The sequence below is a fragment of the Oryctolagus cuniculus genome, chromosome 13 (genome assembly GCF_964237555.1).
Source record: "Oryctolagus cuniculus chromosome 13, mOryCun1.1, whole genome shotgun sequence".
NCBI lineage: Eukaryota > Metazoa > Chordata > Mammalia > Lagomorpha > Leporidae > Oryctolagus > Oryctolagus cuniculus.
Window position 1 is genome coordinate 75,452,324 of NC_091444.1, and position 14,694 is coordinate 75,467,017.

The 14,694-nt window shown below is 41.9% G+C and overlaps 1 protein-coding gene across 3 annotated transcripts in view; it reads right to left on the reverse strand.

Annotated features, from left to right (window-relative positions):
- TAF3 (TATA-box binding protein associated factor 3) overlaps positions 1-14,694 on the reverse strand; it is a 211,643-nt gene that overhangs the window by 196,152 nt on the left and 797 nt on the right. For 2 of the 3 annotated variants that reach the window (XR_011381579.1, XM_002717345.5), the window contains exon 2: positions 9,494-9,736. Coding sequence is in view for 2 of the 3 variants with exons in the window: in XM_002717345.5 (XP_002717391.4) it covers positions 9,494-9,736 (243 nt within the window). In the remaining variant the exon portion in view is untranslated. Of the gene's footprint in view, positions 1-9,493; positions 9,737-11,757; positions 11,814-14,694 lie in introns of all 3 variants that reach the window. The other variant, XM_051821564.2, reaches the window with a different exon arrangement.

A 14,694-nucleotide genomic window follows, 5' to 3' on the forward strand; every position in this document is an offset into this window, starting at 1 on the left:
GAGAGAGAGACAGAGAGAAAGGGCTTCCTTTGCCTTTGGTTCACCCTCCAATGGCCGCCGCGGCCGGCACACCGCACTGATCCGATGGCAGGAGCCAGGTACTTATCCTGGTCTCCCATGGGGTGCAGGGCCCAAGGACTTGGGCCATCCTCCACTGCACTCCCAGGCCACAGCAGAGAGCTGGCCTGGAAGAGGGGCAACCGGGACAGAATCTGGCGCCCCGACCAGGACTAGGACCAGGACTAGAACCTGGTGTGCCGGCACCGCAGGTGGAGGATTAGCCTATTGAGCCGCCCACCAGCCTCCTTTGTTCTTATTGTAAAGACATTTCAGGAATGTATACTGCATCTGAATTCAAAAGTAACTTCTTAAAAGTGAGGAAGGATGGGGCCAGCACTGTGAGGTACTGAGTTCAGCATCCATCTGTGGCATTGGCATCCCATACAGGCACTGGTTTGAATCCTAGCTGCTCCACTTCCAATCCAGCTCCCTGCTAATAATCTGAGAAAGTAGTGGAAGATGGCCCAGGCTCCTGAACCTGAGTAGGAGACCCAAGGGAAGCTCCTGAGCCCTGGCTTCAGACTGGCCCAGTTCCAGCCATTGCGGCCACTTGGGGAGTGAACCAGTGGATGGAAGACCTCTCTTTCTGTCTGTAACTCTGTCTCTCAAGTAAATAAATAAAATCTTAAAAAAAAAAAAAAAAAAAGGAAAGAAAGAAACGAGAAAGGAGGGACTGGCATTGTGGCACAGTGGGTTAAGCCACTGCCTATGACATCAGCATCCCATATGAGTGCCAGTCCAAGTCCTGGCAGCTCCATTTACAATCCAGTTCCTTGTTAATGTGCCTGGGAAAGCAGCATAAGATGGCCTATATGGTTGGGTCCCTGCAACTGACATGAGAAAACTGGATGGAGTTCTTGCTCCTGGCTTCAGCCTGACCCAGTCCTAGCTATTGTAGTCATTAGAAAGTGAATGAACAGAATGAACAGATGGAAGATCTCTGAGGAACTCTGCCTTCCAAATAAATAAATAAATAAATTTTTTTTTAAAAGTAAGGAAGGAGAAATTGAAAGAGAATTAATATTTGGGGCCGGTGCTGTGGCACAGCGGGTTAATGCCCTGGCCTGAAGCACTGGCATCTCACATGGGCGCTGGTTGGAGACCCAGCTGCTCCACTTCCAATCCAGCTCTCCAGCTCTCTGGGAAAGCAGTAAAAGATGGCCCAAGTCCTTGGGCCCCTGCACCCGCATGGGAAACCAGGAAGAAGCTCCTGGTTCCTGGCTTCGATCGGCGCAGCTCCAGCTGTTGAGGCCAACTGGGGAGTAAACCTTTGGATGGAAGACCTCTCTGCCTCTCCTCTCTCTGTGTAACTCTGACTTTCAAATAAACAAAACTAAATCTAAAAAAAAAAAAAAAGAATTAATATTCATTATTAAGTGGCTTACGAGTTAAGCATTTTTCTATTTCATATAACTGTCTTATAAAATCTCACTCGGCCGGCGCCGCAGCTCACTAAGCTAATCCTCCGCCTTATGGCACCGGCACACCGGGTTCTAGTCCCGGTTGGGGCGCCAGATTCTGTCCCGGTTGCCCTTCTTCCAGGCCAGCTCTCTGGGAGTGCAGTGGAGGATGGCCCAAGTGCTTGGGCCCTGCACCCCATGGGAGACCAGAATAAGTTCCTGGCTTCTGGCTTCGGATCAGCGCGGTGCGCTGGCCGCGGCGGCCATTGGAGGGTGAACCAAAGGCAAAGGAAGACCTTTCTCTCTGTCTCTCTCTCTCACTGTCCACTCTACCTGTCCAAAAAAAATCTCACTTAATCTTCCCTACCACTGATATGGTAGGTATAAGTACACCTATTTTATGGATGACAAATATGAAGTTCAGAAAGGTAAAGCTACTCAGAAAGAATACATACTCATTAACTACTTAAGTCTTATCTGAATGACTCTGAAGTCCACGTTTTCTACTGTACCCACTTCTGGCCACTCTTCTTGCATATTCTCCAAAGCATTCAAGAGTTATAAGCAGGGGCTGGAGCTGTGCTGCAATGGGTTAAAGCCCAGCCAGCAGCACCAGCATCCCATATGGATGCTAGTTCAAGTCCTGGCTGCTCCACTTCTGATCCAGTTCCCTGCTAATTCACCTGGAAAAACAGTAGAGGATGGCGCAAGTCCTTGGGCCCCTGCACACACGTGGAGCTACAGGCTCCTTTCTTTGGATCTGCTCCCAACTGTTGTGGCCATCTGGGGAGTGAACCAGCAGATGGAAGATCTCTCTAACTCTTTCAAATAAATAAAATAAATCTTTAAATTAAAAAAAAAAAGATTCTAAGCAACAAGACACATCAATGCTCTAATATAAACCAAGTTGAATGATTAATAAGACCATAGTCACTTGACAATACATTGCTTAATAATATTTTATGACCAACATCTGGCTCTATGGCTCTTAAAGATGTAAAAGGAAAATAAAGAATATGGTAGGCAGTCTCATTACCAAAGTTCCTCATCTCAGTTCTTACTATACTGTTCACCACTAATCAGAACTTTAACAGCTTTCTAAAATACTGTACCTATGAAAACATATTTCAGATTAGAGTAAGTTGACTTGTGTGACTATATTAAAAAATGGAAAGCAGGGTTGAGTGCTGTGGGGCAGCAAGTCAAGCCGCTACCTGCAGTGGCAGCATCCCATATGGGCAATGGTTCCAGTCCCAGATGCTCCACTTCCAATCCAGCTCCCTGATAATGTGTCAGGGAAAGCAACAAAAGATGGCCCAAGTGCTTGGGCCCCTGCCCTCACATGGGAGGCCCAGATGAAGCTCCTGACTCCTAATTTTGGCCTGACTCAGCCCTGGCTGTTACTGCCATTGGGGAGTAAATGAGTGGATGGAAGGTGTCTCTCTCTCTCTCTCCCCCTACCCCCCCCACCTCTGCCTCTGCCTCTCCCTCTGCCTCTGCCTCTTCTTCTCTGTAACTCTACCTTTCATATAAATAAATAAATCTTTTTTAAAAAGTGGAAAGCATGCGATTGCATTTTATATTTTTTTCCCAAGAATGAAAGGAAAGATCTTGATAAGCATCTGCTTGTACTGCCTGGCACTTAATACATCCTTATGAGCAACACTTCTGCCCCTTAGATAACACATAATAAGAGTTAGCTGACAAAGAGAAGCAGCATTCTCAAGGCTTATGCTATTTTCCTTTTAGAATTTTATTTATTTATTTATTTGAAAGACAGAATTATAGAAAGAAGTAAAACCAGAGAGAAAGGTCTTTAATCCACTGGTTCACTCCCCAAATGACTGCAATGGCCAGAGCTGGGCCAATCTGAAGCCAGGAGCTTCTTCTGGGTCTCCACACAGGTACAGCGGCCCAAGGACTTGGGCCATCTTTCAGTGCTTTTCCAGGCCATAGCAGAGAGTTGGATGGGAAGTGGAGCAGCCAGGACTTGGATCGGCACCCATATGGGATGCTGGCACCGCAGGCTGGGGCTTTAACCTACTGTACCACAGGGTCGGCCCCTAAAATGTTTACAATTTATATCATATAAAAGTTTAAATATAATTTCTCTTTTTGCTTCAAATAATCCAGAAAAAGAAATCAAACATTTACTACAGTATAGTACTTTCAGCCAGAAGCCAGTAGCTAAGATCACATATTAATTCCTTAACTGCCAGTCTGATATATTAGTAGTATTTAAACATGGTAACCATAATACTTTAAAAGAATTTTACTATGGGGCCGGCGCCGTGGCTCAATAGGCTAATCCTCCACCTTGCGGCGCCGGCACACCGGGTTCTAGTCCCGGTCGGGGCACCGGATTCTGTCCCGGTTGCCCCTCTTCCAGGCCAGCTCTCTGCTATGGCCAGGGAGTGCAGTGGAGGATGGCCCAGGTGCTTGGGCCCTGCACCCCATGGGAAACCAGGAAAAGCACCTGGATCCTGGCTCCTGCCATCGGATCAGCGCGGTGCGCCGGCTGCAGCGGCGGCCATTGGAGGGTGAACCAACGGCAAAGGAAGACCTTTCTCTCTCTCTCTCTCTCTCTCACTGTCCACTCTGCCTGTCAAAAATAAAAAAAAAAAAAAAGAATTTTACTATGTATTATTGCATGCTATAAAAATAAAACATGAGGGGCAGGTGATGTGGTATAGTGGGTTAAGCTGCAGCCTGCAATGCCAGCATCCTATATGGGTATTGGTTACAGTCTGGCTGTCCCACTTCTGATTCAACTCCCTGCAAGCACGCTTAGGAAAGCAGCAGAAGATGATCCAAGACTTGGGCCCCTGCACCCATATGGGAGACCCAGAAGAAGTTCCTGGCTCCTGGCTTCAGTCAAGCCCAGTCCTGGGCATTGTAGTTCATTTGGGGAACGGGAACTAGCGGATGGAAGATTTTTCTCTCTCTGCCTCTCCTTCTTTCTCTCTGTAACTCTGCCTTTCAAATAAATAAATCTTTAAAAAGACAATAATAAAACAAGAGGAATCAAAGAGTTAAGTATGAGTCTATTATCAAAGTCTAGCTTTAGTTTTGGGTAGTCAGGTTGTCACAACTTATTACATTATTTTAAAAGATTAAATATATAAATGAAAGTTATGCATAGACCAGTGATGAATGTGTATACCAACCAAGGATTAAGATTAACCCAAAGTTTTCAATCTGATCCCAAAGTTGTTGTTGTTGTTTTTTTTTTTTTTTTTTTTGGACAGGCAGAGTGGACAGTGAGAGAGAGAGAGAGACAGAGAGAAAGGTCTTCCTTTGCCGTTTGTTCACCCTCCAATGGCCGCCATGGCCGGCGCGCTGTGGCCGGCGCACCGCGCTGATCCGATGGCAGGAGCCAGGTACTTATCCTGGTCTCCCATGGGGTGCAGGGCCCAAGCACCTGGGCCATCCTCCACTGCACTCCCTGGCCACAGCAGAGAGCTGGCCTGGAAGAGGGGCAACCGGGACAGAATCCGGCACCCCGACCGGGACTAGAACCCGGTGTGCCGGCGCCGCAAGGCAGAGGATTAGCCTAGTGAGCCGTGGCGCCGGCCTTTGATCCCAAAGTTTTTAAAAAGACAGAAAAAAACCCCAAGAATTATTAAACAATTTAACTATTAATCAGAAGATGTGATATGAGAAAGATAAGCAAATCGCAAAACAAATTTAGAGCTCTCTCTCACATGCGCTGTTTCTCTGCCCTTCCGATAAAGAAAAAAAAAATAAACAAAATAAAATTACTTTCACACTATGTGTAATTGGCACATAAAAACTTAAGTGGATTTTTGTTTGGATTGGGGTCCAATTCCCAAGAAACCTCATTATGTATATGCAAATGTTCCAATTTATGAAAATACCCCAAATCTTATGCATTTCTGATCCCAAGCATTTCAGATAAAGAATGCTCAATCTGTATTAGTGTTTTTTCTTTAATTTCTTCCCCTTTAATGCCTTAACTTTTCACCTAGTATGTGATTATCATTCATGTTGTCTTAGTACAATTATAAATTTTGTGTACTTATAAGCAGCCCTTAAGCTAAAAATTTCAGAACCATACAAAAATAATACAAAAATTAATTCTGAAAGGACAAGACATATCATGGATTAATCAATTAGCACTACTTTCATCATTTAGGATGGTTGCCACTGTTGTGGTGTAGTGGGCTAAGCCACTACCTATGATTCTGGCATCCCATATGTGTACTGGTTCAAGTACAAGCTGCTCCATGATAAGGTGCCCGGGAAGGCAGCAGATGGCCCGTGTACTTGGACCCCTGCCACACACATGAGAGACAGGGATGGAATTCTAGGATCTCTCTCTAACTCTCCCTCTTTCTATAACTCTGTCTTTTAAATATTAAAAAAATAATAATAATAAAAGAAAATATCTAGGATGATTAATAAACTATATTCAACGATAACATCAAAGAAGGAAATTCCAGGATCACTGACATTCATGGTCTATGAAAGAGAAAACAGAGTTCCTTTCAACCAGGTTTACTAGGCCTCTGCCAAGAAAGCCTACTTTAATGATGTCGGCATTTATAATTTATTTATTTTCATTTTATCTGAAAGAGAGAGAGAGGGTAAGACATCTTCCATCTGCTGGTTCATTCCCAAATGCTCATAGCAACTAGAAATAGCCAGGCTGAAGCCATGGTCTCTCTCTCTCTCTCTAATAATTTTTTCTAAATTTATTTATTGAGGCCAGTATTGTGGCACAGCAGATCAAGCTGCCACCTGTGACACCAGCTTCCCATGTGGGTGGTGGTTTGAGACCCAGTTGCTCCACTTCTGATCCAGCTCCTTGCTAATTGCCTGGAAAAGCAATGGAAGGTGGCTGCTTTCCTAGATAAATTAGCAGAAAGCTGGATTGGAAATGGAACATTTGGCACTCAAACCACTGCCCACATGGGATGCAGGTGCTTCAGGTTGTGGCTTTATCCAGATGCGCCACATGAGCCATCATCCACTGCCTGCCCAGAGTGGGCATCCCAAGCAGGGTCTTTATCACTGCACCAAATACCCTGAATACCCTAGAGCGCCACCCCCTGAAAATGTCAGTACTTAAACACATCTGTTATATTTTTTAAAGTAAATAAATTTCTGCTTACAGAAGGAGTAACCAATCTGAGTTTCTAAGATTAAAAACAGTGACATTAGACACCATGAAGTTTAAAGAGAATTTGAGAACATAAATAGTAAAAGTTTCTTAAAGTCAATATAGGCTGCAAATACAAACAAATCTAGGGAGGTTGGTGAGGGGCAGAATTTCAAGCAATTGCTAGGGGAAGTTGAGGACAACCAAGGTGCATCTGTAGATTTTCACGTCCTGCTGTTAATGATATGAGCAGGCCTGGGAAGGATGAGAAGCAAGGAACTGTACTCAGGAGACAAGTAGTGATGAATACAATTAAAGAACACTTCCTGAAGCCATGCTTTGTTTGAAGCACTGCTCTAGGCCCTGGTGATACTGACTTCAATCAGTATTAATCTCTAAAGACTTAGATCAGAGAAGAGACAAACTATTGAGCAGTCTATTTCCAAGGGGCTCAAACCAGTAAACGATAACTTTCTAAAAGGCTATACAGCAAGTTCTTTCCACACGTATCACAGCTATTAACCAGCATGGATATAATGCTTCATTTTCAGCAAATGAACTACAGCATTGTGCTCTATTCAGTAGAGTCCACTGTGCCCAAAACCCAGAGTGTCTATGATGATTCACCAGTTCACAACAAAGCTCTTCAACTGAGATCTAATATTTGCCTAGCTTTTCAGATGAGGCAACACAAACACACAGACTGCAAAACAACTTATACCAAGTTCAAACCTAGTCCATGAAACAAATAAGTAACACTTCAAAATGCTTTTTAAAGTGAACAGGACCGGGACCAGCGCTGTGGCACAGCAGGTTAATGCCCTGGCCTGAAGCACCAGCATCCCATACAGGCACCAGGTCTAGTCCCGGCTGTTCCACTTCTGATCTGGCTCTCTGCTATGGCCTGGGAAAGCAGTGGAAGATGGCCCAAGTGTTTGGGCCCCTGCACCTATGTGGGAGACCCGGAAGAAGCTCCTGGCTCCTGGCTTCAGCCTGACACAGTCCTGGCCATTGCGGGGCCATTTAGGGAGTGATTCAGTGCATGGAAGACCTCTCTCTCTAACTTTGCCTCTCAAATAAATAAATAAATAAAATCTTAAAAAAAAAAAAAAAGTGAACAGGACCTTGTAGTAAATAAATTGCAAGAAATCCTTAGGGCAACTCTGGTGGGACAGTATATTCACAAGAGCCAAAAGGAAGAAACAATCCAAATGCCAAATGCCCAGGGACAAATGAAAGGGCAAAAAATGGTAGAAAACACATATAATCAGTCTGCCTTAGAAATGAAGAAATTTCTGATAAATGCTACAAGATGGAAGAACCTTAATGCTAAGTGAGACAGGCCAATTACAAAAAGACAAAGACTATATGATTCCAAATTTATTAACGATATCTAGAGTGGATCAGTTCATAGACAGAAAATGAATGATCCCGAACAGGCAGAAGGAAGAGGAGAATGGGGAGCTAATTTTAATGGGGCAGAGTTTCAACGCAGGAAAACGAAAAGTTCTGCAGATAGATGGTGGTGACGGTGTCACAATGTGAGTCTACTTAATGTTATAGAACTGTACATCGCAAAAATGGGTACATCAATTTTACATATGTATTATCAGAATTTTAAAAGTCATAAAAAAGTTATTTCTGGCATCATCTGCATTGTGCTGAAGTATACCTATGATTTTAGAATCCTGAAAAGAACAGAAATTGCAACTTTTCCATTTGTTACAATGAAAAATATTCTGTACTTACAGACCACAAATTACTTAAGTTCACCTCTTTAGAATCTTAGTGAACTTAATGATCAACAAGTAAAATCACACAGGAAGAAAAACTCCATGATAGGATACACCGCTGTACCGAATTATTACTTTATAATCACAAGTTCTGTATGATCAAACAAACATTTCTACTCATCATAAAACCAGAGATGCATCTGCATAACATCAGTGAATATTCACAGCAACTCACTCCCCATCCCCAGTAAAAAGCAATGGTATTCAATTCATATTAATAATAAAAGGGGAAGAAAAGAGATACCCAATTTTTCTGTTTCAAAGGTTTTTCTTACTTGATATCCTATTCTTATATAATACAAGGGTATTTTAAAAAGTTCATGGAAGATGGAATTGAAAGATAAGTTTATTTTGGTACAAAAACTGTTTGAAATTCATGCATATGAGAGATCTTCAAAAAGTTCATGAAAAATATGTATTATTCTCTGTGTAAGGATTTCAAAACTTTTTTGCATCAAAATAAACTTCGTATTTTTTTAAGATTTATTTACTTATTTATTTGAAAGGCACAATGACAGAGAGAGAGAGCTTTCATCTGCTGGTTCACTCTCCAAATGCCATCAACAGCTATGGGTGGGCCAGGCACCTGGAACTCCATCCAGGTCTCCCACGTGGGTGGTAAGGACCAAAGCACCAGGGCCATCATCTGTCGCCTTCCAAGGTGCATTAGCAGGAAGCTGTATCAAGAATAGCAAGAGGGGTGACTTGAACTGACATTCCAAAATGGGATGCAGACATCCCAAGTGGCAGCTTAACTTGCTGTGCCACAATGTCTGCCCAAAATTTATCTTTTAATTTCACTTTTCCATGAACTTTTTGAAGTACCCTCAAATGTCTACTGAAAAGTTTCTCTCTGTGGCCATATTCTGTTCTTCCCTACTCAAAACCTACAAGGGAGATAAATGACTCTTCAGACATAACCTTGATCACACAATAGTTCTGCCTAGTAATCCCAGGTGCAAGTCTGCTGATCTAAGGGTTAGAATAATTTCTATACAACACTCAAATATCTTTATTGCACTTTTAGAACTTATACATTGGCATAGCCTGAAAAACTAAGAAGATCAAAAATTCATTAATTGTTAGTATAGGAGGAAGAAACAAACATAATCACAAACCTTCTTGAGAAGACACAATGGGTGGCATGTAATCAGGAATGTATTCTTTTCTTTCCTCGGCATCTTTACTTCCAGGTTGAGGAAATTGCAGTACATTGTTCTTGCTAACAGGAAATGAGGGGATTTGATGTGGGAAAGTGACAGGTTCAATGTTGTGAATATAGTCTTCTAGTTCATGTAGACTAACCCCCATAAGTTGGAAAGCTTCACCAACATCGTCCAAAATTGGGTCTGTTCGGCCATCTGCAACAATGTCAAAAGCAAATAAAATTATTTTAAGAAAACCCCATTATTTTTTAAAATATTTAAAAAGTATTAATTAAGTAAAAGTATTAAGCTCAGAATCAAATATGCTGTATATTTAAGACCTAGTTACTAGAAAGAACTTATTAAATTTTAAACATCACATTACTTAAGTATCAGAAATCTAATTCTTAAAGTCACTTTAAAATATAACTAGACAACTACCCAAAACACCACAATCACTTTAATGATCAGCTAGGATAGAACAAATACTAAGAAAAGTTTACAGGGCAGGTGCTTGACATGGTGGTTATATTGCTACTTGGGACACTAGGCACCCCACCTTGGAGGGCCTAGTCCAAGTCCTAGATACTCAGCTTCTGATCCAGCGTCCTGCTAATGCAAATTCTGGGAAGCAGCAAATGATAGTCCAAGTACTTGTGTCCCTGCCACCCATGTGGGAGGCTGGGACTGAATTCAATGCTCACTGCTTTTGCCTGGCTCAACTCTGGTTGTTATGGGCTTTGGGGAAGTGAACCAGTGAATGGAAGATTTCTCTCGGTCCCTCTATTTCCATTTCTGACTCTCTGTCTTTCAAACAACTTAAGTAATTTTTAAAATTTTTTTAAAAAAAGTAGTTTAGGAGCCAGTGCTGTGGCACGGTGTGGGTGAGACTCTGCCTGTAGCACTTGTATCCCACATGGACGCAGGTTCGTTTCCTGGCTGCTTCTCTTCCAATCCATCTCTCTGCTAGGGCCTGTAACACTGCCTTTCAAATAAATAAATAAATCTTCAAAAAAAAAAAAAAAGAAAGAAAAGAAAAGAAGCAGAGGCAGAGAGAGAGAGAGAGAGAGAGAGGTCTTCACTGCTGGTTCACTCCCCCAAATGGCTTCAATAGCTGGAGATGGGCTGATCAGAAGCCAGGAGCCAGGAGCTTCTTCCAGGTCTCCCAAGCGGGTGCAGGGGCCCAAGCCCCTGATTACATGCCACCCATTGTGTCTTCTCAAGAAGGTTTGTGATTATGTTTGTTTCTTCCTCCTATACTAACAATTAATGAATTTTTGATCTTCTTAGTTTTTCAGGCTATGCCAATGTATAAGTTCTAAGTTCTATAAGTTCTTCCCAGGCCATGACAGGGAGCTAGATCAGAAGTGGAGCAGCCAGGACTAGAACTGACACCTTCTGGGATGCTGGTGCTACAGGCACAGGATTAGCCCACTACGCCATAGCCCTGGCTCCTACATACAAATTTTCAAATGTAATTGAAAAAGACATCACATAAAATGGATAGTGATAAAAAGATAAAATATTAGACACAGGGGCAGGTATTGTAGCACAACAGGTTAAACAACTGCTTGGGATCCCTGCATCTCATATTAGGATGCTAGTTTGAGTCCCAGTGGCTTCAATTCTCATCTAGTTTCTTGCTAATGCACCCTGGTAAGCAAGAGTTGATGGCTCAAGTGCTTGGGCCCCTGCCATCCTTGTGGAAGACCCAGATAGAGTTCCATGCTCCTGGCTTTGGCCTGGAACAGGCCTGGCTTTTAGGGGCATTTAGGAATTTAGGAAGTGAACCAGCAAATAAAAGATTCTCTCTCATTCTCTCTCTCCCTCTCCCTCTCGCTCTCTCAATATTACTCAGCCTTCAAGTAGACGAAAATAATTAGCAAACATTTAAAAATGTTACAAGTAATGAGATTTTCATTACAAAAAGCAAGTTTTTTCCCATGTCCCTTAACAAAACTTAACTTCTATATATTTTTAAACATCTATGAAAATTCTGGATCCTGATATGCAATAGCCTAAAGAATTTTTTAACTGAACTCTTCTAGGATCACGTCAAAATTATAAAATTAAATTCCACTGTAAAATTAAAAATAATCTAAATTCTGTAAGGACTGGATATGCATGTGCTCACACGCCCACAGAAGAGCCTGGAAGGACACACAATCAACAGTTAACAGTTCAAGGGCTTAGAAGCTGCAATACAGCTAGTAGTATGGTTGAAGCAGGAGACTTACTTCTAACTTCAAACACTTCTGCAGTCTTTGAATTTTCCTATAAGCATGGGTTACTTCTGTGATGTATGAAAAAGAAAAAAGTAAATAAAGTAATACTCATTCTTCTTACTGAACAGAGATATGCATTTCAACTCTTCTATTCCTCTTAACGTTATCACCCTCTCTGTCTAAAAACACTGATCATCTTGAATTCGTCCACAGGCTTTGCAATCTCAACCCAAGACCTTCTGGACCCCCTTCCCTCTTTTTACTACGGTTTCAGTATATTTTTCTCTCTTTATTCCTACTACCACTCACTATTCAATACAGTGTCAAGTTCTGTCCACTGGAATCTCTCTTGAACCCCAGTGCCAGCAATATTTTCTTGAAATACCACTGTCATCACACTATTTATTTTTCTACTTAGGAACATACACTGTTTCCTACCACATGTTTCCATTCTCCATCTATATTTTTAAGTCCCTCCAGAACCTGATTTCACTCTGCTGAACACCTTTCAAATAAACTAGCTACATATGTCAAGCTGGTCGCCTTATTGGCATTTTCTTCATCCTTAATCTTATTTGGTCACCACAGTTTATGCTATCCTCAAACCCGGAATTATTCTCTACCTTCATACAACCACACTTCACAGCTTAACTCAAGCATCATCTTTGCTGTAAAGCAATCTACCATGGAATCCACAGCTCATAACCATCTCTCCTTTATCTATCCCTTCTGCATTTACTCCCTATACCGTGCAATAATTATGTTACAGCACTAGTCTTAAAGAATCGTTCTGAGAGATTCAGCACTTGCTTTCAGCAATGCACACATATTTTTCACATAATACAACTCATACAGAAACATCTGCCCCTAAATGCTTAGAGGATTTTCATCTAAGGGAAATTTTAAAATTCCTTATTTGTTGAATTAATAGTAACTCCCAATACATGCTTTATCTTGAGAAAAAAATAATTTTTAAGGAATAAAAGCCATTGGTTGTTTTTTGCTGATACTTTGATACTCTTAATTTTGTTCAGTAATTCTAAATCTGTAACACCTAGTACAGGTCTTAGTGCATAAGTGGTGCTCAAAAGACAAAAAAGATAGCATACTGGTAACATGAGGTTACAGAATCTGATTTTAAAGTCAGAATGGTATAGAGAAAAAAAATCTAAAGATGTCTAATAAGTATACCAAAATTAGCATGGGAGACCAGCAGGAGGCACCCGGCTCCTGGCTTCGGACCGGCACAGCGCCAGCCGTGGCGACCGTTGCGGGAGTGAACCAACAGAAAGAAGACCTTTCTCTCTGTCGCTCTCTCACTGTCTATAACTCTCTCTCTGTCTCTCTCTCTCACTGTCTAACTCTGCCTGAAAAACAAAACAAACAAAAAAACAGCAAACCACAACGGGAATAATGGCCCTGAAAACTGCATTCTCACTGAAACCAAGAAAATTAACTATAGAAATCAGGTAATTAGAAACAAAGTTCACATTAAAGCATTACAATTATCCCTTGATGACTTTGGAATACCCAGTACCATGGAATGCCAGCATATATTCTGGTTCTGTGTATAAGGCTGAAAAGGTAACTATGTATTCAAGGGCTATTTTAAGTACCTAGCCATATTCTTAGGGAACTAGTAGCAAAAACATAACCTGGACTGGGCATAAAAGTAGCAGTATATGCAGGGATGATGTCTGGGGACCAGGGATAAGAAGCAAAAGCCAGGAGTATTCTGTTGGTGGTACACTGTCAAGATCATAACGAATGCCGTTACTTTGCAGTTCCAAATTTAGAAGTATTAGTGAAATCAGGCATTCAAAAAAATAGACATTTTGGGGACTCAAAAAGTGAAGACAATAAAGAACTACTATGGTAGCAGATTATCAGCTCATTTATTCAACAACTGTTTCCTGGGTGCCTATTATATTGTGGCCCCAGACAAGTTTACAGAATACAAATATAACCCATTTGTGTCCAGGAGAGCCTGAAGAGACAGAAGCAGTTTACAAAACAAGGTGATAAACAGCATAACAGAAATATGCACAGAATTATGAGAGCAGATAACCTGAGTTCCCTAGAGCAATGGTAAGTGAATCTCAGGATGTAAGCAGAACTACTGGAAGAGAAGGGGCCCAAGGACACTCCAGGAAGCAGCATGCATACAGGAAAGGATGGCTTAAAATGTTCTGGCAGGTAGCTCAGCAGATTAGTAAGGCAGGGTGGCAGCAGATAAGAAAGATGGTAGCTCACAGAGGCAACTGTGTGCTGTTAATAGGTGTTTTTTTTTTGGGGGGGGGGGTTTGCCTGTAAACAATGAATACAACTGAAATATTTTTAAGAATGACAGGAGAACTGCATTATGGACAGATTATTTTGGCAGCATGATGGAGCTGGGAATAGAATTTGGGTCCTAAGAAGTCTAGTGTATGTGTGGGTCTGTGTTTCAGTCTATGAACCTCTTTGCAAAACCGAATATCCTACGAAATACTTCATCCAGTTCTCCAGTCTGAAAAATCAACCTGAAATCTAAATGAGTGGTAGCCCCCCCCTCCCTGACACACACACAAGATGATGCGTGCCTTCTATTTAAACATTCCAAATTATTAAACAGCACCAGCAATAGATACAACCAGACACTCACTCAGAAACCAAAACCTCAGACCACCTGCAAGAATCTTGTCAACTGCCTCTGATCCCTCCACCACACTTGAGAAAACTATGCAAGAGGAAGTCAGTGCTTAAGTGAGATGGAAGCGAAAGTTAATCGAAATTGACAGTCGGCCTCGGGGAAAATCTAAGTGGAGATGCTGTCTCTGAAACGAAGATACGGGAAAAAAAAAAAAAGAGGCAATGTCCCTAACGGAGCAGAGCTGTCAACGAGTCTGTAGTTAGGAGCTCGAGAATGGCCAGTCTTGTAAGAAACGGCCGGTAGACGGAGCGCCTGTG